At 37.5% G+C, this 23,227-nt stretch overlaps 1 protein-coding gene and 2 long non-coding RNA genes across 4 annotated transcripts; 1 reads left to right on the forward strand and 2 right to left on the reverse strand.

Moving 5' to 3' along the window:
- Positions 1-40: 40 nt before the first annotated feature.
- Positions 41-10,592, reverse strand: LOC116301411 (neuropeptide FF receptor 2-like). The gene is made up of 2 exons (XM_031710462.2): positions 10,338-10,592; positions 41-2,741 (listed from the first exon to the last, which is right to left on the reverse strand). Exon 2 carries the CDS (start codon positions 1,804-1,806, stop codon positions 193-195), a length of 1,614 nt encoding a protein of 537 aa, XP_031566322.1. The 5' UTR covers positions 1,807-2,741; positions 10,338-10,592; the 3' UTR covers positions 41-192.
- A 2,471-nt stretch (positions 10,593-13,063) lies between these two features.
- LOC116296254 (uncharacterized) lies at positions 13,064-17,802 on the forward strand. Of its 2 annotated transcripts, XR_016120736.1 has the most exons (3): positions 13,064-13,840; positions 13,919-15,078; positions 15,404-17,802. It is a non-coding gene; the product is annotated as an uncharacterized LOC116296254 (long non-coding RNA). The 2 variants fall into 2 exon arrangements; XR_016120737.1 differs by having other exon boundaries at positions 13,064-15,078.
- LOC148908839 (uncharacterized) lies at positions 15,662-18,701 on the reverse strand. Its single transcript, XR_016120738.1, has 4 exons — positions 18,251-18,701; positions 17,276-17,412; positions 16,748-16,925; positions 15,662-16,128 (listed from the first exon to the last, which is right to left on the reverse strand). It is a non-coding gene; the product is annotated as an uncharacterized LOC148908839 (long non-coding RNA).
- Between the last annotated feature and the right edge of the window lie 4,526 nt (positions 18,702-23,227).

Consider the following 23,227-nt stretch of genomic DNA (forward strand, 5'->3'; position numbering starts at 1 on the left):
TGCCTACATGACAAATCCATTTTTTCGTCGAGTGTGGAGTAACGGGTACCATTTGAGAACTGGCCGTTCGGAGAGATCGGTTCCGATTTAATGGGAAGCGCCCTAAAAGACACGCGAGTTCGTGTTGTCGCCGAAAATACGACGTTTTTAAATGCAATTAACCATGAATGCTCTTTGAAGTTCTAAGGTTATCTAACACTGCGTTTCGGCCAGTTCATTAAGGTAATCAGCTAAATCTGTATTTAAGCTTTCTCGATTATTAGTACGGTTCTCGTTATTTGCATTTTGACTTTTGATGCGCTTGTAAATATTCGTTATTAAATCACTGTCACTTTTTTCTTCAGTATCACACAAGGAACAACCTTTTTTTCCCTGTTCCCCACTCTCTTCTTCCACTGCTTGCTCTACTTTATTCTCGAGAGCTGTTAATGTCTCTTCACATTGCGTAGTTTGAGTGAAGTCTTTAGGATCGGCCGAAACTTGAGGTCTTGTTTCCACACGGGCCGAACTCGTTTCGTCTCCCACTGAAAAACCCTTTTTGTTAAGTAGGTGGTTTTGTTCGTCAAAAATGCTCTTTTCTTTTTTGGAATAGTTGGAACCCCCTTCTAGAGGAGACATTTCCTTACTCTGATTCATAGAAGACCCTTGGTTGGAACCACTGGACGTTTTTTTATTCCTATTTATAAAAGTCTTCCCCTCATCCATGCCGGCCCGTGAAATACACGAACTCTGGAACTGACTTCTACCCGTCCCATTGAAGCGATGATACCACGCCTGATGCTTTTTGTTGACCTTTGATATCTTTCTTCCCGCTTTTTTGTACCCGCTACGAAAGTCTTTGCTATACAGCCCGTAAATAAATGGATTAAGAACACTGTTAGAATAGGTGAAGATTCTACAAATGATGGCGATTATAGGGAAGTACTCGTTATTAACCAAGTTCCCAAAATCAACCCAAAGCCACAGCACTTGATTCGGAAACATACTGACAGCAAAAACGATGACAACAGTGATGAACATCTTAGTCACTTTAAGATGCTGTTCTTTGCGAATTTCCTGAAGTGACAACTCCCGCTGACTATCGTCGCGACTCTTATGCCGAATCTGACTGCCCGTTTTCATTATATTCGATTCTGAAAGAAACTGCTTGGAATTGTTGAAGAGGCTTCGAAGTGTGATGGAGTATAAGGTGATCATTATAACCAAAGGCAGCGCATATTGAGAAAGAAAGAGAACGATGGTGTACGCCTTCCTAAAGGCTTTCTGTGGACTTGGCCATTTTTCTGAGCAATCAACGTTTTTGCCTCCTTCGTCGAGATGCAAAACGAGCATGTATGGTACCACCATAACAAGAGCGAGGGTGTACATGCTGAACACCATTAGGCAAAATTTTCCCGCCCAACGAACCTTAAATGGATAGACCAATGCTCTATATCGATCAATGCAAATAGCAGTAAGAATTAAAGCCGACGAAGTCGTCGTAAACGTCTGACCAGGCCACAGCATCTTACACATGACACCACCAAACGGCCAAGCGTAATTAAGCTCCTCATAAGCCAGGTCAAATGGAATGCTGATGGTCGGAGTGATCAAATCACAGACTGCAAGGTTCAGGATGAGAATATGAGACGAACCACGCATTTTCTTGTCGTAACGGATCACGGTGATCACCAGTACATTTCCTACCATAGTCATGACAACTATCACAACGTAGATCATTATTTTGAAGATTACGAATCCCAGCGAAGCGTCGGGAGGAATGTGGTCACTTGCCACAATCGAAGATAGGTTTGAAGTGGAGTTCATCTTGTTTTGGTCGTTCAGATTACAAAGAAGGATTTTTTCTTCGCTTTATTATATTTAGTTGCTTTACCTGTCTTTACTTTGTAGATCTCCACCCCTGAAATGATTCACACTGTCAGAATGCCTTCGAAGAAGCTGCCTCTTTTTATGTCTCTAAAAAAGTAAAGTATTTAAAAATCTTTTTCGTGCTTTATATCGAAAAAATCTTGTTTGATAATCCACAGATGTTGCTTGAAGGATTTAGGCCTATGATGAAATTCTGTGAAGAGTAATTATTCCTTTCGTGTCCCTCGGAATTACCTCAAAGATGTTTTACCCTTGTTCTTTTGATGCTAGAAAAATTCTTGTAAAATATTGTCTGCAAATCTACAGATGATGCTGGGGGTTTAGTTATCGGAATCTTTTGCGACTAAAAGGCAATTATCTGTTTTATGTGTCCATCAAAATTACTTTCAAAATTGCTTTTGCCTTGTTCTTTTGATGCCAGCAATATTCTTGTCTCATTTATTACTCAGCATGGACTTGTTTTTGCTTCTCTGAATTGCTACGCTGATAAAATGACCTGCCTTAAGGTTGTCACGTCCAACGGAATTTTTTTTCCAGCAAATGGTCTCTTCCACTTGACGATTACTCCAGCCAGTTAGTGACACTGAGTATTTCAGACGATGTGGATTATACTTATTATACTTTCTCTTGGTCGTTATTTCGTAAGAAACGCACGAACACGTTCTTCAGTGTACTTTTTCCATGCGACCAGAACAGACGCAAGGTGAAAACAGCTTTCGTGGAACAAAGAAATCTTCACAGCCGCTGATTGTCAACCAAATCCACGAAGCTTGTTTTGCGGTTGTAGAACTTCAACCCAGAAAAAAATCACAGCTTCTATGTTTCTTTTTGGTTTTCGTAAGAGCAGAATGACGATGGTGTATACTTGTGGCCTAATGAAAGAAGAAAAGACTTTGATTACTTTGAAGTGTTGGAATATTCTGGTCGTTTTGTGCCTGTCAACCTTGCAAATTATCACTAATAGAGCTGTTGTAATTCCTCTCAACATATGTTTCGTCTGTAATTTTTAAGCTATCATTGTCAAAAGAGTTTCCGTTTTTGCTGGGCTGGTTTGCCTAATCCGACTCTAGGAAACAAAAGAACCCAACTTGACAATTACGTCTATATGTTTCTTAGTCTTCGCCACACACACAAGATTACTCCAGCAAGGCTGACATTTTAAGCGTTTTGGAGCTGATTTAGTATTTTTAACTCGATAAAAATCAATGTCATTGGTGAAAACTTGCCATTGAGGAACTAAGTGATGTGCGCTTGTATAACCAATGTGTTTGTTTGGTTTGTTTGGTTTCCATTTAGGTTGGAAGTTGGGTGATAATGGGATTAATTCTACTCCTGCAAACCTGCAGATAACTAAACTGATTACAAGGCATATATGTACTATTTAAAAAGTGCTAATGACATTTAAAATAGCCGGATGGTTTAGAAATGACACCGTTGATTGATGTTTTGGTTGGTGAGCAAATGAATTGGAAATATCTGACTTCATTATCATTGGACTTTCATGGACGACTTTTTACTAAAACCCTAGATATGGAACAACACACCCTCGTGTTAAAAAAACTAAATTAATGCCTGGAGCTCGGAATTTTCCCCCCCAGAAAGCTGAATATGCTTGAAGAAACACAAATCAAATTTATAAATATGCACATGCGTAATAGGTAAATTACGAGCCTTGTGTGAAACGACTGAAGAAGAAGGCCAATGGGCCTTTCACAACTTCATGTCGCGTAAAAAATGAGCCAGCTCAACTAGAAACCGTGGACAGCTGTTTCGGCCTGTATTGGGCCTCGTCAGCAAGGTGTATCTAGTGAGCTGGTAGATATCTGCTATTAGTTTCGGGTATCGTGATTGTTGTCTGATTCAGAAACCCGCTTTATAAGTACGACAGGCATGTGCGATCAGAGATAAACTATAATATAGATATATAAAATATAGAGCCCGTCTCATGTTGGTAATGGTGGCGAAAGGCGAAAGCTACCTGGCACATCCATATCAGAAACCGACCCCGAAGCCCGAACTTAAACCTCGCCAAGCGGACGATCAAAAACATGTTTTAAAACTTGCAGCATCATTAGTTTTTCTGTATTCGGCTTAGTAGTATCAGACAAACAGCCCGGCATATCTAGATGATATCTATCGTTTTCAAACGAAGAAAACGTGCGCAAAAATGAAACGATTTTGAATCACGTGAGCGTGATTACTAAAGTCGGAGCTAGTATGTCATCAGTTGAGTTTGTGTGATTCTGATGACCAAAGAGTTTAGTGCAAAATTCCCGTTGTCTCGATTCTTTGTTTTTAAATCTTAATTGCATTTTTTTCCTTTTGCGTTATAGATCTAGCGAGACCCTTTAAGGTAGCCAACGACCGTGCATGAGTGACGAAACTGGAAAAAAATGTGTCCAAACAAGCAAACGTCAATCCAAATGAGAAAGTTTGTAAACGAAGGAAGGATTACGATACCAAAGAACTTTGCTGATTAACCGACTATTCACAAGATATGATCAAATGACTTCAGTTTTAACGCGACGGCACGTAAACGTTTACCCGAGAATAGAAATCCACTTTCACTTGCAGATAAAGAAGAAAACCTGATATCTTCAATAAGCTGATTTCTAGAATGTCCTAAAATGGCATAGATCGTTATGATACACTGGCTTCCACTGATCTTGATAAGTTTCTGAAATTACCGTCTTATTGCGGGGGTTTGTGATGCAACGATTACTGCATGATTTCATCAAATGTTCGTGAAATATTTCCTTGATGCGATAGGTAACTCAAGTATAGAAATCCGGCTACGCATCGATCACTAAACCAACCTTTTTGCTTTCTTAAGCCCCGTTTACACTGGCGATTTTTGCGGCGATTTTTGCTGCGATTTTTGCTGCGATTTTTGCTGCGATTTTTGCTGCGATTTTTGCTGCGATTTTTGCTGCGATTTTTGCTGCGATTTTTGTGGCAATTTTCGGAAATATAAAATCTTTTGTGTCATCCTTCAAAAGAGACATTCGTCTAGGAAAATCTTGGTATCCTGAATAAGACTTTACAAGTAAATTCTTTACCATTATTTATTGTGGACAGGATCGCCGAAAAAATCCCATCAAAAATCGGCGCAAAACTCGCTAGTGTAAACGGGGCTTTAGCCATCATCTAAAAAACAAGGAATATACACTGAGTCGAAATGTGGAGACCGACATGAATGACTATTGTTCTGGACTGACTAACCTCGTGTTCACGCGAAAACAAAAGCGTTTTCACATGTACGAGAGGCTAGAGAAAGCTATTAGGAAGCAGACTTCTACTGCCCGCGCCATTGCTAGGGAGGATTAGATATGCTGCTCTCTAATGTCAATTAAAAAGCTTCACCTCTGAGTTAGATAAAAATTTAAAAATACCTCTTGAAAAGCTATCATCGTAATGGAGAAGCGGTAAGATAAACACGTTAATGATCACAAGCCGATAAATTCAAAGTAGTATTTGTTTTACTTATTAAGGTGAAGATCATTTATCTAGCGTTCAGTGGTATCGGTGAAGCTAAGTAGCCTTCGAATTAACTTTCAAAATTTATCGATTCCGTGAAAGGACCTCTGGGCTGATCAAAGTCAGGGCATGGCTATCTCACAGATTGAACTAGTGTCGGTCCGAAACAACCTCTGGGCTGATCAAAGTCAGGGCATGGTTATCTCACAGATTGAACTATAGTGTCGGTCCGAAACAACCTCTGGGCTGATCAAAGTCAGGACATGGCTATCTCACAGATTGAACTATAGTGTCGGTCCGAAACGACCTCTGGGCTGATCAAAGTCAGGACATGGCTAACTCACAGATTGAACTATAGTGTCGGTCCGAAACAACCTCTGGGCTGATCAAAGTCAGGACATGGCTAACTCACAGATTGAACTATAGAGTCGGTCCGAAACGACCTCTGGGCTGATCAAAGTCAGGACATGGCTAACTCACAGATTGAACTATAGTGTCGTTCCGAAACGACCTCTGGGCTGATCAAAGTCAGGGCATGGCTATCTCACAGATTGAACTATAGTGTCGGTCCGAAACAACCTCTGGGCTGATCAAAGTCAGGGCATGGCTATCTCACAGATTGAACTAGTGTCGGTCCGAAACAACCTCTGGGCTGATCAAAGTCAGGGCATGGCTATCTCACAGATTGAACTATAGTGTCGGTCCACAACAACCTCTGGGCTGATCAAAGTCAGGGCATGGCTATCTCACAGATTGAACTATAGTGTCGGTCCACAACAACCTCTGGGCTGATCAAAGTCAGGGCATGGCTATCTCACAGATTGAACTTATAGTGTCGGTCCACAACAACCTCTGGGCTGATCAAAGTCAGGGCATGGCTATCTCACAGATTGAACTATAGTGTCGGTCCACAACAACCTCTGGGCTGATCAAAGTCAGGGCATGGCTATCTCAAAGATTGAACTATAGTGTCGGTCCACAACAACCTCTGGGCTGATCAAAGTCAGGGCATGGCTATCTCACAGATTGAACTATAGTGTCGGTCCACAACAACCTCTGGGCTGATCAAAGTCAGGGCATGGTTATCTCACAGATTGAACTAGTGAGACTGAAACAAACTCTGGGTTAACCAAAGTCAGGGCATGGCTAACTCACTTTTTAAATTGGAATTTAGCGTGTTAAGTAGAGGTTTTTTGGAGGGAGGAAAACTCAGCCGAAAAAGACAACAACCCAATTTTAAATGAAGGGAGAGACTGATCTATCGAACTCTATACTCTCATGTGCAAGGGATTGAACCCGCGAGACGCTATCTTTAAATTTCCTTCTACGAATTTCTGTTATTGCCCACCTCCTATTTTCGAGCCAAATTCTTAATGGTATCATTGATAAATACCCTTATGAGTGATCAATTAGGGAAGTCCTTCTAAATAAACTATAATAAAGTGACTATACTAATATCTTTAGGGTATAGAACTGTAAATGTTTGAAGCAACTTTATGAAAATATACCATTTCAGTTTCTTATAGTGACATTTATGTCAATATTCGTTTTGTCTATTCAAAACTCTATATAGTTTAGACATAGTGGAAAGTCCGTTCGTGCTCAGCGATACAGACAGCTGATACTAATCAAACGTCTAATGAATATTAATGCGCCTATTTGATTGTTTAATGATCTAGCCAGACACCACTCTCGTAATAGCTGACAAGTGTACGAAAACAAGGGTAACCCAGTCATTAGTTCACAATAAAAGATATAAAAGCACATGAAATACTTTTATAGAAGTAAAGTATAGAAACTGAACTTTTGTTTTGAACCTGTATTCGCGCTATCCACCTTTATTTTGAATAAGCAGCCTTGTGCTCAGCCTTGCGAGATGACTGGGTGACCTCATTGTCGTGGGCTCGTCAGCCTTTATGTGAACGGTGAATAAAAAGCCTTCAGAATTTCAACACTTACTTCTTTCAGATGACAGTCTACAGCCCCTTTTTTGTCCTCTCCTTAATGCTCCTAGGAAGCAATGACCAAACTGGCGGCACGATCACGGTCGTGACACGGCAAGGCAAGGACACGGTCACGCTAAGGTCTACACCGCAGTGTCAGACCAATCACATTGCGCGAGAAAAAAAATCGTCAAATTAAAATTCTAGAAACCATCACGGTCACGGTACGGAACTTCTAAGGCTCTGTGCTTTACAAAGTCAGGCAAAAACTACTCTACTGACGTGTTAGCGAAATGAAATTATAACAAACGACAACCTGATACGCTATAGGCTGTTACTACTGGAAGCTGGAAGCAAAAATATCAAGCAAGCTTTATCTCTTTACACGATTCGCAATTTGATTGGCTAATCTTTTTTCCTTAGATCACCTGGGCCCTGCTGTACGAAGGGCGAATAGCGCTATCCGACGGATAAATCTTATCCAGTGGATAAGTAGATATTGTTATCCAATGGATACGATTTATCCGTCGGATAGCGCTACACACCAGGCCCTAGACATTTGAAGAATATTTGTTTATCGTTAGTACGGTAATGTCGATTCGCCTGAAAGGTCCATCTGACTTCATGCAGACTTTTATCATAACACCTGGTATTAATATCTAACCGATCCAGATAAGAAAAGACTAATTATATGGATGTCATCATGTTGACAATCAAAAGTGTGTTAAGAAATTATTCCTAGGAGCCACCTTTAAAAGTAAAGTTGCCTATTTAAGATTATCTAGTCTTTAAACATGAGATCCTCTAGGCTCAGGCTTAAGTCATGTTAAGTTGCCATTGCAGTTAAACCCCATAGGAACAAGGAGTTAACAAGGTTTAAGAGCGATAACAAAATCAAGAGTACTAGTGGAACACCTGAAGGAACTATGACCAGCTCTTATTTCTTATCTTAGTAATCTACTCTTTACCTCATAGCCCATGTACCTTATTCGTTGTGGTGAAGACCGCGTGCCATCATTCTTTTGAGAATGAGAGTCTTTGTTTGAGTTGTATCCATATTCATGTATTCTCATGTGCAACCGTTAATTAACAAAGGATACTCTAGAAAATGATGAGACACGCGTGGTCTGAAAAGGGGAAAACATTGAGTTCTATCCATATTTATGCGCAACTGACTTGAACAAAAAAATGATAATCTGGGGAATGCCAAGTGGTCTGTAATGGAAAACGTTGAGTTCTATCCATATTCATGCGCAACACTTAAGCAAAAAAATCATAATCTAGGGAATGACAAGTGGTCTGTAATGGAAAACGTTGAGTTCTATCCATATTCATGCGCAACACTTGAACAAAAAAATGATAATCTAGGGAATGACGCGTGGTCTGTAATGGAAAACGTTGAGTTCTATCCATATTCATGCGCAACACTTAAGCAAAAAAATCATAATCTAGGGAATGACAAGTGGTCTGTAATGGAAAACGTTGAGTTCTATCCATATTCATGCGCAACACTTGAACAAAAAATTCATAATCTAGGGAATGACGCGTGGTCTGTAATGGGGAACGTTGAGTTCTATCCATATTCATTCGCAACACTTAAACAAAAAAATCATAATCTAGGGAATGACAAGTGGTCTGTAATGGGGAACGTTGAGTTCTATCCATATTCATTCGCAACACTTAAGCAAAAAAAGAAGGGAGTAATCGACCACACACGCTTGCAACGGTATGGAAAAACGATACCACACGAATCACCTCACGCGCAGGCCAAACCCTGCACAAGTATCTCGAATACGAATGATCTGCACCATACCAGTAGCAAGCAGATTATTAATTACTAGAAAGATGCAGACAAAAGACTTAATTAAAGTGTAGTACTTTAAACCACACTTGAAAACAGCAAATAACCAACCAAGAGATCCAAGAGTTGATTTACGATTAAAACGCAAAATTAATATATACAGACTGTTTGGTCAATCTGTAACTCAATTAAAAGGTTTGAATTGCCTTTAACTCGAAAAGAGGGAAAAAAACTAGCAAATTTTTGAGTGAGTTGGTCTACATTGGTGATTGTTTGGCAGACTTGACAATGAAGTGTCGTATGCCAGGTCAAGTACTCGTCATACATCTAAGCTAATTGACCCAGCGAAGATTGTTAATAGCTCACAGTTTCAGGCCATGCAGAGAAACCACGACGTCTGATTGAAAAAAAGGCGAATAAAGGACATGGTTATTATGGATCGCGTGAACATCTTGCTGTCTTATTGCAGAAAATTTGAGAAAAAAATTGTAAATTTCGTTGAATGTAAAATCAAGAAAATTTTGGTGAAATAAAAGTTGGTGAATAGGTAAGTCCTAAGAACACACACAGAAATGACATTTGTCTTATTTTAAACAAAAGTCATAACAGATATGTAGTTAATCGAATTAGGGGATATATACTCGAGTTTGGAATCGTGTTTCAAGCCGATAGCTAACACAATAGACAGGAGTTAATATATCTTCCATTTGTTTATTAGTGTTGCCTCCTTTTTTTGTTCATAACCTTAAGATCGTGTAGCTTTGCACGATGCCAGAAGATACAGCTCACTGTTTTACTGCTGGGATTTTTACTTCAGGTTAGGATCACTAAGATATCCGTGCTACCATGATTGCCTGTCTATAGTCTTCTAGTCGTAAATCAGGAGTAAAAGGCAATAAAGAATAAAATATAGCTTAAGGCTTTAGACTATTAAAATTATCCATGTACCGAAAATACCAAGAAAAATGCAACTTCAACCACATAAGAAAGGAGTTTTCAAATATCAAATACCCGATATTACAGCGATAGAACACTTTAGAGTTATTGTTAATGTACAAAGCTGTGTTGGTAAACAGTTAGCCTGTTGATCCCCTTGTGACTTTTGAGAATTTACCGATAGATTCCACCCGCTTAAGCCAGAATGTTTAAGCTTGTTTGATAGCAAATATCCCCCAAAGAATTTCATAGAAAAGTGTAGCAGAAAAGTAAAAAAATTGTTTTTGAAGGAATAAAGAAGTAATACATACGATAATCGATAATGTAAGAGGCCTTTGCCCGCGGAATTCCAGTTGTCTAACCGTTTTAAGGATAACAGTCTTGGGTGTTGCCTTCAAGCTTTCAATCTATCTTGAATTCGCTTTTAAATCAGTTCCTTTCGGGTAACATTTTTCTGTATTTCTGAGACAGCAGATATACCATTTCCATTGACGATCCACGGAGAACGATCTATCAGTTAAGTTGGTATAGTTTATCAAAGATTTGATTGAAAAATCACTCATTGACGTAATTGAGAAGTCAAACACATGCGCAGAAGATAAAAGAGTTTTCCGTTCCGCGATCGAATATTTGCTCGACTGATAAATCGATTACTCGTTTATCTTGTGAAGATTATAAGGACATTTTTTAACCTTTCTGCAGATACGATTACTGAAGAAACAGCAACCAAAAGAGCAAAAAAAAAAAACTTTTAAGAACGCAATTTCTTTGGGGGGAAAAAGTCGGGGGAAAATGGATTGATTTAGCAAATAAAAGAGGATAAATTTATGTTAGGTTTAAGTTAATGGCTGTCCTGCCAGCCATTGCTTAGCAACTCGTTTTTCTTGTCATGTGAGCTCATACATCACTGAAATATTTTATCAGTAACCAAGAAACCAAGACGTAGATCGAAACTTTCGCTTTTTCATTGTGTGTCTGACATACTTCGAGAAGAACTAATATGATGACACATTTTGGACAGTAAAATATTGATGGTTTTCAACCTTTCCCAAGAGAATTAAATAACAAAAGACACGGCGGCCATGTTGGAGGATATGATAACCAAAGAATTCATTGACAATTCTTTTGTTAAGTTCCTCCAACATGGCCGCCCTGAAAACCATCAATAACTAATGACTTGTTTTCACGAGAGCGTCAGTTTAGATAAGATATCATGCTACCGCCTCGAAAACTCAAATCCATCAAGAAAAATCATATCGATGAATTTGCGATAACATCTTTACATGGCAACCCGTTTCTTCATGGTATATGTAAAACAGCGTGACGTCAGAAATTAACGTCCTTAAAATTTCAATATATGCATCAAGAGTTCCGCGCTGGTATTTAAATTGCATTTTTCTTATCAAGCACAATTTTCATTGAATGTTTAAGAGCAAGTTGTGATAAGCTAAGAATTCCAACTCAAATATACCAAAATATAGCAAATTTTACGACCCATGATCCCACTTTTTGATCCACTGAGCATGCGCTTAGAACGATGACGTGGAACTCTTGATGCATGTATCTTAACAACAAAATTGTTGTCGATGGTCACGTGAGCTCACAGTTTTCGTCTCATGTGACGTCATTTAAACATAACGTGAAGTCTGGTAACTAGGAAACGAAACCATCGGTTAAAAACCTTCTCTCATTAACGTAAAGTGCTTGTAAAAAATATGGAAAAACTAGATGAACGCTTTTTTGGAATGAAAAAGAAATAAATCTTATCCCCGAGTGTTTTTTTTATAACAGTCTTCTTATAATACCTCGTTATGGTCTTCTAATGAACCATCAAATCTAGACAAATTTCTGGAGAAGTGTCTGAAATGACTTTATGACGGGGAACAAAGCCGTCCGTGCCCCCGCAAGCCACTTTACACTGAACCTTCTAGTACAATTTAGGAATAATAGTCTCTTACTTGCAATAAATTTCCTTCAAAAGTGAAGCGGTTTATTTTTGAAAGACTAGGATTTTTGTTTCGAAAAAAAAATTAATGTTTTTTTCTTTAAAGTTTTTTTTAAGCACTGATTTCGAGTCATTGGATACTATATTAAATGCCAGTTATGTTGAATATCTCAATGAAAAAAAAGAAAAAAAAATAAAGGAAAAAAAAAAAAAAAAAAAGAAAAAAAGAGAAAAGAAAAATGAAAGAAAGAATAATAATAATTAAAAAATAGTGGAACAGTCGTTGCTGTTATTCAATAAATCTATTCACTGGATAAGATTTAGCCGTCAGATTCTATCGCTATCCACCCTTCTTACGACTGAGCCCGGGAACTATAATATGGCGCGTTTTTCGTGCCAAAATTCAAAGATTCGGTTCAATCATTCAATCCTTCAGTTCAATCATTCAATCCTTCAGTTCAAATATGCAATCCTTCGGTTCAATCATTCAATCCTTCAGTTTAAACATTCAGTCATCGGTTCAATCGTTTAATCCTTCAGTCCAAACATGCAATCCTTCAGTTCAATCATTCAATCCTTCAGTTCAAACATGCAATCCTTCAGTTCAATCATGCAATCCTTCAGTTCAAACATGCAATCCTTCAGTTCAAACATGCAATCCTTCAGTTCAATCATTCAATCCTTCAGTTCAAACATGCAATCCTTCGGTTCAAACATTCAATCCTTCAGTTCAAACATGCAATCCTTCGGTTCAAACATGCAATCTTTCGGTTCAAACATGCAATCCTTCAGTTCAAACATTCAATCCTTCAGTTCAAACAATACGCTTTCAGTATTCCATGTTTTATCATTTACTTTCGAGATTGTTCGGCACAAATATCGTTGTCTTTTACTACGTCATGCTCCACTTCCGTCGTTTTTCAATTACATCGATATTCACTTCCGTCGTTCTTCACTTTATCGTAATTCGCTTTCGTTATTCGGCACTTTGGACGTTCTTTGGAGACTGGGCCGAGCACTAACAAATCATGCCGGGAGAGACGGGTACAGAACCTACTAATTGAATGAGTAGGGTCTGGGTACGAGATTGCAGATAGTTTTGATGATTGTTTCGAATACGTTACTTATTATATTGTTTGCTCGATATTGCTCAAATACACCTTGTTTTTACTTACAAATTCATCGAAGAGATGCTCTGTCAAGATGGCCGTACAACAGATTTTGAATCGTGCTAAGTCTTTGGCAAAGGAGTTGGAAAGATTTGTGGATAATGGCAGTGGACCGGACCATGACAATGAGATATGAAATATCAGATTGATATGTTGTATCAGCACAGCATTTATATTTCTGGTTCCGAAGAAGATGAGCCTATCCACAATATCATTTTGAATCTAAAGAAGATCTTCAAATTTATTTGTGAAACAAGAGATATATCTTCCGGAGCAGGGTACCAGACACAACAAAAACGTACTGGCGAACCCACAGGGAGCCCGGCTTTGGAATCTGTACATGAATAAATAAATCAATAAAGTGCTTTGGGTTTCCCGTGTTGAGATTTGAAACAAGACGCCAATGATGTATTGAGATTTGGTAACTTGATAGCAGATTAATGTAAGTAATTCGAGAGCAGCTTATAATTCAAATTTAACGTATTAGTGTAACGCACGCCCTAGTAAATGGTAAGAAAGAGAGAAGGGCTGAAACAAGGCAAGTTTATCGTTACATGTGCACCAGCGGTTGATGGGACCAGTGCTAATGAGCTTTAGAGGAACGCAGTCTGAATGTCAACATGACGAGTGCTGGCAATCAGAATCTGGAATCAAATGAAAACAAATCAAATATTCAAGGAGCACAATACTTTATGTTATGGTGAGTAAGGTATATTTTCCAAAATATATGACCGTTAATTTCGTCGTCAGGATCTAGAATCTCATGTTTTTTCTTCAGGCTTTTGAAAAACTTTTCTGTATCTGGACGGGAATCCCAGGTTCCACTACCAAGGTTAAATGAAATGTTCTGCAAAGTTCTGGGGAAAGAAAATGGAGTTCCTGATAAAGAAAAAGGACATTTCCCCTCTGTGGTACGCCAGAAAGTTCGTTTAGAGCGAGGCGGAAAACGAACCTATGTATAATATAAAGGACAATAAAAACAGAATGCTGCATTTCAATGAAACTGTCATGAATCTGTCAAAGTCTATTGTTTGAAAGCAGATATTTACCAGAGAGGTCACGGTTGTAGAGCTAACTGGTCCTATCAACCACTGGTCCACATACATTTAAAGTATGGCTTACAAATATCATTGTTTTGTGTGTCACAGATTAATATTCCCTATAAATAAGACATGCTGTCGTTAAGTTTATTTGTCATGTGATCGTTTGGTGCTGTATTTAACCATGGCGAATTATTTTAACGGCGGTTTCAAAATAGGTACTCAAATTAGTTTCAGCCCTTCTCTCTTTCTTACCATTTACTAGGGCGTGCGTTACACTGATACGTTACGTTAATCTGCTATCAAGTTACTGGTTAGTACGATTACCGGAAACTCAACGTATCAGCGCCTTGTTTCAAATCTCAACACAGGAAACCCAATAAAGCACTTATTGATTCATTTATTCATGAACAAATTCTAAACACAGGAAACCCAATAAAGCACTTATTGATTTTTTTATTCATGTACAAATTCTAAAGCCGGGCTCCCTGTGGCGAACCTGGAAGGCCTAAATTCGAAATAACTCAAGAACAATTGGAATACCTACTTGAGAAGAGGTTCAATTGCACAGACATTGCAACTATGCTTTCTGTGTCTGTGCGAACAATCAGACGCCGAATGCGTCTTCTAGGCCGTTTAGTGATATATCTGATGATGACCTTTGTACCATTATCAGAGATATAAGAGTTATATGGCCAAGAAGTGGATACAGGATAATGCAAGGTTGCTTAAGGGCGAAAGGAATCATGATACAGCAGCAACGACTACGAAGTATAATGTGTTTCCTTGATCCAGAAGGAACTGTGGAAAGGTGGAGAAAGATTATCAAAAGAAGAGTCTATACTGTCAGTGGCCCAAATGCATTATGGCACATTGATGGTAACCACAAGCTTATCAGGTAAGAAAGTGGGAACATTCAACTCATTAGAAAACACAAGATAGACAGTGTCCAACACAAGGGCGGATCGAGGGAGGGGCAAAGTGGGGCTGTAGCCCCCCCTTTTCCAGCCTCGTTTACTCCCTTTGCACCCACATTTCATGGGCGCCTAAAATAATCTTATATGATTTCGAATCCTAGCCCCTCCTCCCCTAACTGGTGTCTAGCAAAATTTTGTCAAGCCCCCCTATATTTGTTGGCTGGATTCGCCCTTACAACATTAGTAATTAAGAAGGTGCATGTAGGTCACAAATTTAACATTAACATTTCATGATTAATATTTCAGGAAAACTTTCAAGATTATGGCATTGAATATGATGGTCCTTTGTCAGTAGAAGAAGAGGACAATATTGACAACCAGGAAACCGTGACAGTGCCTGAATCAACATTTCAGTTAAGTACTGAAAATGTTCATGCATTGGAAGCTACAATTAACCCTTTATGTCACAGTAGCAACTATGGGATTGACATTTTCCTAAAGACCATTGCCCACTTGAGTCAAGTGAGCTAATAATTACAATTATTAATTAATTATTAATTCAACTTCTGAATATTAATTTTATTGTTCTCTGAAAGTGTAACTACATCAATCAGGGCCACCAAAGCAAATTAACTAATCATCTTCAGCTTTTGTAAATCATTATATTTTGAATTGCCCATGTCATAATTTAAAGACTGCCATGACTATAAAATTTGATCATAATGGCAATTAAAAATCATTGCAGTTTTCCAATCATTTCCAAAACAAGCATTTAAACATTCCTGAAATAAGCATTAGAAAAAGCGAGATCATACAAATCAAATAACTTTGTTGTCGGTGGCAAAGGCAGGGCAAGAGATGGTCGGGGGAGCTTTAGACATGATATGCATGTATTTGCTGTTGGAAGGAACGATGTCACAGTCTCAAAAAATGATATGCTTGGTTTAATTATGAAACCCAAGACTGGCTCCTCGTCAGCTCCAGTTGTAAACCTAAGGATATGTGCCAGGGTCACACCATTTCTTCTTCCACTTAAAAAAATGAAAAAAGGGAAAACATCTAAAAAAATTATAAAAGAATCTACCGTGTCTAAATAAAGCATCTATCTATCTATCTAATAATGTAATGCATACTGTTTAACAATAGACATGAAATTAAACTGGCTTTTAACCAATCATTCTTTAAAGCCTTATAAATTCAGCATAATTGTAAAAATTAATGTAAGCTCTGAAAAAAAATTCTATCTTATTCATAGACCCCCTTACCCTAATGACATTCCATACTTCAACTACCTCAATCCTCTTCAACGTTTTTTCACATTCACATCTTGAAATGCCTTTGAAAATATCTATATATAAATGAAGCTACCAAAAAGGATTTTGGAAGTGAAGGACAAAAATGTCATCAGGGTTGAGGCTGACTGACTTCATACTTAAAATACATGTCCGAGTTATTCAGTACTAAAGGAAACGTTTGTATACGTTAAAGAGAAAATTAAGAACAAATATCATCATTTTTGGTTTTTAAATGTGAACCAGTTTGAAATACCAAGTTTATTAATCTACTTAGATACCAAATAGCATAACAGGAAGGTTACATAGCTCTACGACTACATATGAACAGAATTTTTATTTCATAGCAGTCACTTACTTGCAGCTTCTCTCAAATACTTGACAAACTGACCATAAACAGCATTTTCCTGTGCCCTTCTATTTGACCCTGACTCACTGAATAGGGGTTCCAGTAGGCTAATCAATTTCCTTACAGTTAAAATGCTTGGGGGCCCTGGTTTAAGAATATATAAGAAAAGTGGTAATTGACTCCCAACCTAAAAAACAACAACAAAGAATGTCATAGAATGAATAGAAAGGCTTTCCTGGCCAGAATTTCTTTAAGCACATGGACAAATGGCTAATTTTTCAATAACTTGATTTATTACAACTATATGTGTAACAAGGGGATCCAAGAAAGTATTTTTAGTACTTCTTTTTTTCCTTCAGTAAGAGATGCAAAAATTTTTTCATGTAATATCACATCAAATTTATAAAAACCAGGGGTAGAATAATGACTTCTTAATATTTTTGTTTAAATGATTACATGACTTGGTGACATATACATGACATCAATAGACTAGAAATGTTGAATGAAATTGAAAAGTGCAAATATCCCTAAAGTTACCTGGTGGATACCAGTCTTCTTTAGGCCATCTTACAGTTCTTGTAGGCAAGGACCCAGGTTTTCATTCCCAAAAACTTCTTCAAGGATCTCGAGGCTTAGGAACCTTGGCAAAGGCCCATTTTGAATTATGCTAAGACCTTCAAAAAATTAAAGAAAGTATCATAGCCAACACTCTAAACAATAATCATAAAAAATAATGATAACATGACATTACTATGAAAATTGAGAATTTTTCTCTGCCCAAACTTTAGCAATACTTTGTGGACATTTTAATTTTGTTTACTTCTCTTCCTATGCGTCTTTCATGGCATAAGATTTTATAGATCTAAAAGTGAAAATTCTCAACTGACAATAATATCAACAGTGGTTATACAGTATTTGTAATCCTATGAATTCATGATTAAGATTATTTTGCCCAGGCATTGTGTGGCACAATGAAGTTCGCCTGCCTTGATTAATACTGTGTCAGTTAATATTACATGAACAAACAAAAATTATGTGTAAAAATAAAAAATATTGAGAACAAAGATTTGTTTCAAAAATCTTACCAGTTGCTTGCTGGCTTAACATGACGGGTGAGTAATTTGCACTTTTGATGTCACAAACTAAATAACTTGTTCGCGTCTAAGGTTTGTAGTCATTCACAATGTTTTATTTATTTCAGTCGCCTTGGTATAGAGTCTTTAACAAAGATTTTATTCAGAGCTACAATTTGATACAATGATTTGTATTTGTGAATTTCTTAATATATCTTTGTCTTCCAGTTATCAATTCTTTTAATGGGATTGTCACGAAACAGTGTATTTATTTAATGCTTAAGCGAACTTTAGTAGAAAATAAGGGTGGATGAACTTCATTGGGCAAAACAATGTGTGTGTGTGTGTTGGGGGGGGGGGGGGGGGGGGGGGGTTGGATCAGTATGCAGCTTAGCAAGTCCCAATTTCTTTGGAACGGATAAATATGGTTGGTACCTACCAAGTATAACTCCAACTGTGGTATACTTGTCTCTCATTAGCTCTCTTAGTCCATTATCAAAATAAGTTTCTTTTATTTTTGCCAAGCATAAGCGAAAAAATTCTTTCCTTGGGCCCCCAAAGTCTTGTGCCTCCTATGCATGGGGTATAAAAATACATTTTTTTAATAAATACCGTTAAAAATAATATTTATTGTCAAACTGTAAGCAGGGATGCTTAGTAATCAATTTAGCAATGATCAATCTAACCAGGACCTTAGATGATATCCCTGTCTTGCATAAAAATTAGTTAAAATGGCACTGGTGATAAGCAAGGGTTTAATGATTATAAGTGGACTTTTCACCAGTCATATCAGAGAGCATGATGGACGACTGGTGACAAGTCAGGACCATGAATGTGATAAAGAATTCATCATTGCGGGTCAAGTTATTTAACAAAAAAATTTAGCACAATTGATAACCAGAATAGTTTCATCTAGTGTCAATGTAATGACAATGCATTTTGATACCTGATGTATATAAATTAGAATAGCAGATGCATAAAATACAGCTATTATAATTGTCTCTGGTTTGAAAACATTCTAGTAAACAATTATTAGGAATATAAAATGTTATGGTGATAACAATCATAATGTTACAGCCAGCATTGAAATATTGTGTAATCCTGAAAAGGTCATATCATCCCATTGTTATCCTTTTTAAAGTGTATATGACACGAAAAAATTTTAATGTTAAGAATGTGTATTTTATTGGCATTAATAAGAATATCACGGTTAAATTTGTTCCAAAAACGCATTTCTCTAGAAATTCAAAAAATTTTAGCACGAGTTGTGACGTCATTTTGTTTACAAGTCTCCAGATTTAGTTGCAAATACATGAAATATGTTTGAATATAGAATCTTAATTTCAAGTAGTACACTTTTCAGTTTCCCAACATTGGAAGAGTACTACGTAAGCTATCAAATGAAGCTGACTAAAATATGTCTTTTGTTGTTAATTCATATGAATTACAATTTATATTTAGTACATTACTACTGAATCTAGAGTACGTGTCAACAAAATGACGTCACAAATTGGGATTAACTTTCGCAAATATCTCAAGAAATAAGCTTTTGAAACAAATTTTGTTACGATATACTTATTATTACTAACAAACTATACATTTTAAATGATGGAATGTTTTCGTGTCATATACACTTTAAGTTAAAAGTTTAATATTATGGGGCATTTCAAATAGAATGTCATATAATGTCCAAATATTAACAAAATAAGTGATTTCAATAAGAATCCCTCGTCAGATTTTTGATTTTTTTCCTGTAAAGTTGAATATCATAGAGCACTTTAAAAATCCCAAATAAAAAAGGGGTGTCACGGCCTTTGTTTAAGAGCTATAAGAGTTTGAAGAAGCGAAAACCGTCAAAACATTCAAATGACGTCATCAAGATGAGCGCGCGCGTGTAAATTTCATGCGTAGAAAGCATGCACGCAACCTCTAGGGAATGCCTGATTTCAAACCAAGTCTGGCATGTATGGGAGGTTACTTGATATCAAGTTGAATAATTATTGAAATTAAAGCTAAACTACAATAAAACGAAAACAAGGTATTTCATAGGATAATTTCTCTTGCCATTATGCTAAAAAAAGATTAACAGAACTTACTTTGTGAAGAATTCTACGAGTAGTCCAAACCTGGAAGCAAAGCACGTGCGTCTCGACGAGAGTTGTCACCTCTAATCACAGGCAACCAACAGGCAACCCAAGTTTGGATTAGGGGGCAGTCTCCCAGCGTCTCTCCCGGCATGATTTGTTAGTGCTCGGCCCAGTCTCCAAAGAACGTCCAAAGTGCCGAATAACGAAAGCGAATTACGATAAAGTGAAGAACGACGGAAGTGAATATCGATGTAATTGAAAAACGAAGGAAGTGGAGCATGACGTAGTAAAAGACAACGATATTTGTGCCGAACAATCTCGAAAGTAAATGATAAAACATGGAATACTGAAAGCGTATTGTTTGAACTGAAGGATTGAATGTTTGAACTGAAGGATTGCATGTTTGAACCGAAGGATTGCATGTTTGAACTGAAGGATTGCATGTTTGAACCGAAGGATTGCATGTTTGAACTGAAGGATTGCATGTTTGAACTGAAGGATTGCATGTTTGAACCGAAGGATTGCATGTTTGAACTGAAGGATTGAATGATTGAACTGAAGGATTGCATGATTGAACCGAAGGATTGAATGATTGAACTGAAGGATTGCATGTTTGAACCGAAGGATTGAACGATTGAACCGAGGATTGAATGATTGAACTGAAGGATCGAATGATTGAACCGAAGGATTGCATGTTTGAACTGAAGGATTGAACGATTGAACTAAAGGATTGAATGATTGAACTGAAGGATTGAATGATTGAACTGAATCTTTGAATTTTGGCACGAAAAACGCGCCATACTATAAAGGATCTATGTTCATGTGGAAAAGGAGCGTTTAGCACTTTGTGTTCCGACTAAAACTGCAGACAAAACTTCATGCTTGGACCATACGGTCCAGTGAGTTAAATTTAGGCTCGAAAGCTATCTTGTCATTTAATGTATTCGAATACTAGGTACCATTGAGGCAAGTAGCACCTCTTTTCTTTGATTCCTGGCGCCACAACCATCAAGATATCACGGTCAAAAAAAACGTGTACAATATCAAGATAATGAGATAAAGGTATATGCTCTGGCGTTCTGCTCTAGTTTTCATGAAGTATTAAGAAAAGGAGAATCCAGGTTCCCCGATGTCGGCCCTTTCAATCAATCTGATTTGTTTTTCGAGATAAGCTCCCTCGTTTAATTCTACCTAGCGGAGAATCTCAATAAGTGTAATAAACTAAAGTTCGAAGGATTGCACTGACAAATTTCAAGTGAAATGGCTAAAGCAGAGGATGAGTCTAAGAGGAAAAATACAAAAGGAATACAAAACTTTTACCCGAAAAAGAGCCACATGTCTTGTGTTTCTTGTTCACTCCATTCTCAGAATAGATTTGAGTGCTCAATAAAATAAAAGCCCAAGACAATTGACGAACTTCTGCGTGTTCGCTTTATATCATCTCCTGCAATGGATGCTAGTAGTATTGAAAAATCAAAGACGATAACAGAGTGAAAATTCTATTTAGGAATCTACGTTGACTACGCACACCAACTATTTGAACTTAACCTTCCACGCAAGATATCTCAGGAGCGCTAATGCGCAGTTCAGTTTCAAAAACTGGTTCTGACTTTTTTTGATACTGAGCGAGTTATGGCTCAAATCGTTTTGATGAATTATATTGATAAAAGCTTGGGTAACCCAAGATAGATGGAATGACATTCATTTGACTTCGTAGGATCCTGTACAAATTACGCATGGCGCAGGTTTATCGGGTGCGCACCCGGGCAGGGAAATCTTAACAACTCAGTTAGAGTCTAAACTCAATGTTCTCACACAGCACAGCACAGAATGCTTTTTCAATCTGCCAGAAGCGCTGGCGACATATTTAAATTACGAAAACATATCTTTATATCAGGGTTGCCTACCTAAGGCTGATAATATTTCTTTGACATTGCTCGACCAAAACAAACGACCTGTTTTGGCATACCGACTATCTAGACTTTCTACAGTTCTTAAAAAAAGAAAGCCTAAGTAGACAAGCTTTGAAGCGAATTGAATAAGCAAAAAAGTCCATTTAGATTTAAGTTTAAAAAAAATGCGTAGACGAGAATATATATATATGTATTTAAACATTTTCTCACGCGCAATCAAAAGCACCGAATTTTGACATTTTTCGATCACAGGGGAGCGGTGAGCATATGCCTTATCGAAACGATTTAGTTTTGGCGGGAGGAAATGATAGAAGTATTCGTGTCAGGTATTGAAAAAGAAAGAAATTTAATTTAAAGGACAAAAAATTTTGTAGAGGCCAAAGAATAAAGCATTTTGAAGTAGATTTTAAATAAGATCGTTGTTTACCTTCAGCTCAGTACGTACTTGCTCTTCGGCGGATTGACGGAGAGTTCGAGTTCTTGGAGTTAAGTATAAACCACTACCACTCGAAAACACGGTTTTCTGATCCTGTAAATCAGTAAAACAGCCTAATTGAACGATTATTGTCAGCTGTTTGAAAACCTTTTATTATAATAACTTGTATCACCAAGCTACGAATTGTTGTTTCTATACTGATTTGATTTTAGGCAGCCTCGGCGTCACTAGTCCATGCATGCTGAATTATTAGTCTTAATCTCACGTTTCTATGGCATTAAGAATTTATATTTACGAATTAATAACGATAAACCAATATTGTATCAGTAAATTTTTAAAATAAAAATGCTTCTTTGCTTAAATTGGAACTGTAAGAGTCCTAGTCCACAGTAAAAGAAAGCGTAAGAAAGCTACGAACTTCCCGCTTGTCTTACAGCAGAGGGACCAAATTGTGCTCCCTTTTTGCCGTCGGCACTCCATCCTAATGGTGCTGGAAATAGCTACGAAATATTGGAATTTTGCAAGTTTCAGTTGGTAGTGTACTTACCAACTTAGCCACACTTGCTCAGCTCGGCCTGAAGTCATTTTATCTTCGATTTCTCTCTTAGCTTGTTTTCAGTCGATCAACCTTAGTCAAGGAAGAAATAAGACAGAGAGATTGATTATTCGCTACAAAACTTTTTATCTCTCTAAAAAGTAAGAAATAGCACGCAGTTTGAGACAAACATTACGAGATATCCCGAGGGGATTTTATATCGGTTATAACAAGAGACTCCACTGCCCAACATTCCGACTTAAACTCTTCTTCTTTATCATGGCCGCGAAAAGCGGTCAGTTCCGGACACATAGGGTCTTGGTGTTTTCAAAGTTGTTTAAAAGTGTACAGTTTTATTGATCATTTTCTTTGAGTTCTAGATTCTAAAATACATGATCGGACACCCTCAGTACATTTTACAGGAAATTTTCTTGTTCAAAACCTC

The sequence above is a fragment of the Actinia tenebrosa genome, unplaced genomic scaffold (assembly GCF_029948245.1).
Source record: "Actinia tenebrosa isolate PJP-AT-01 unplaced genomic scaffold, QUT_ActTen_1.0 PGA_scaffold3__52_contigs__length_22856419, whole genome shotgun sequence".
NCBI classification, from domain to species: domain Eukaryota; kingdom Metazoa; phylum Cnidaria; class Anthozoa; order Actiniaria; family Actiniidae; genus Actinia; species Actinia tenebrosa.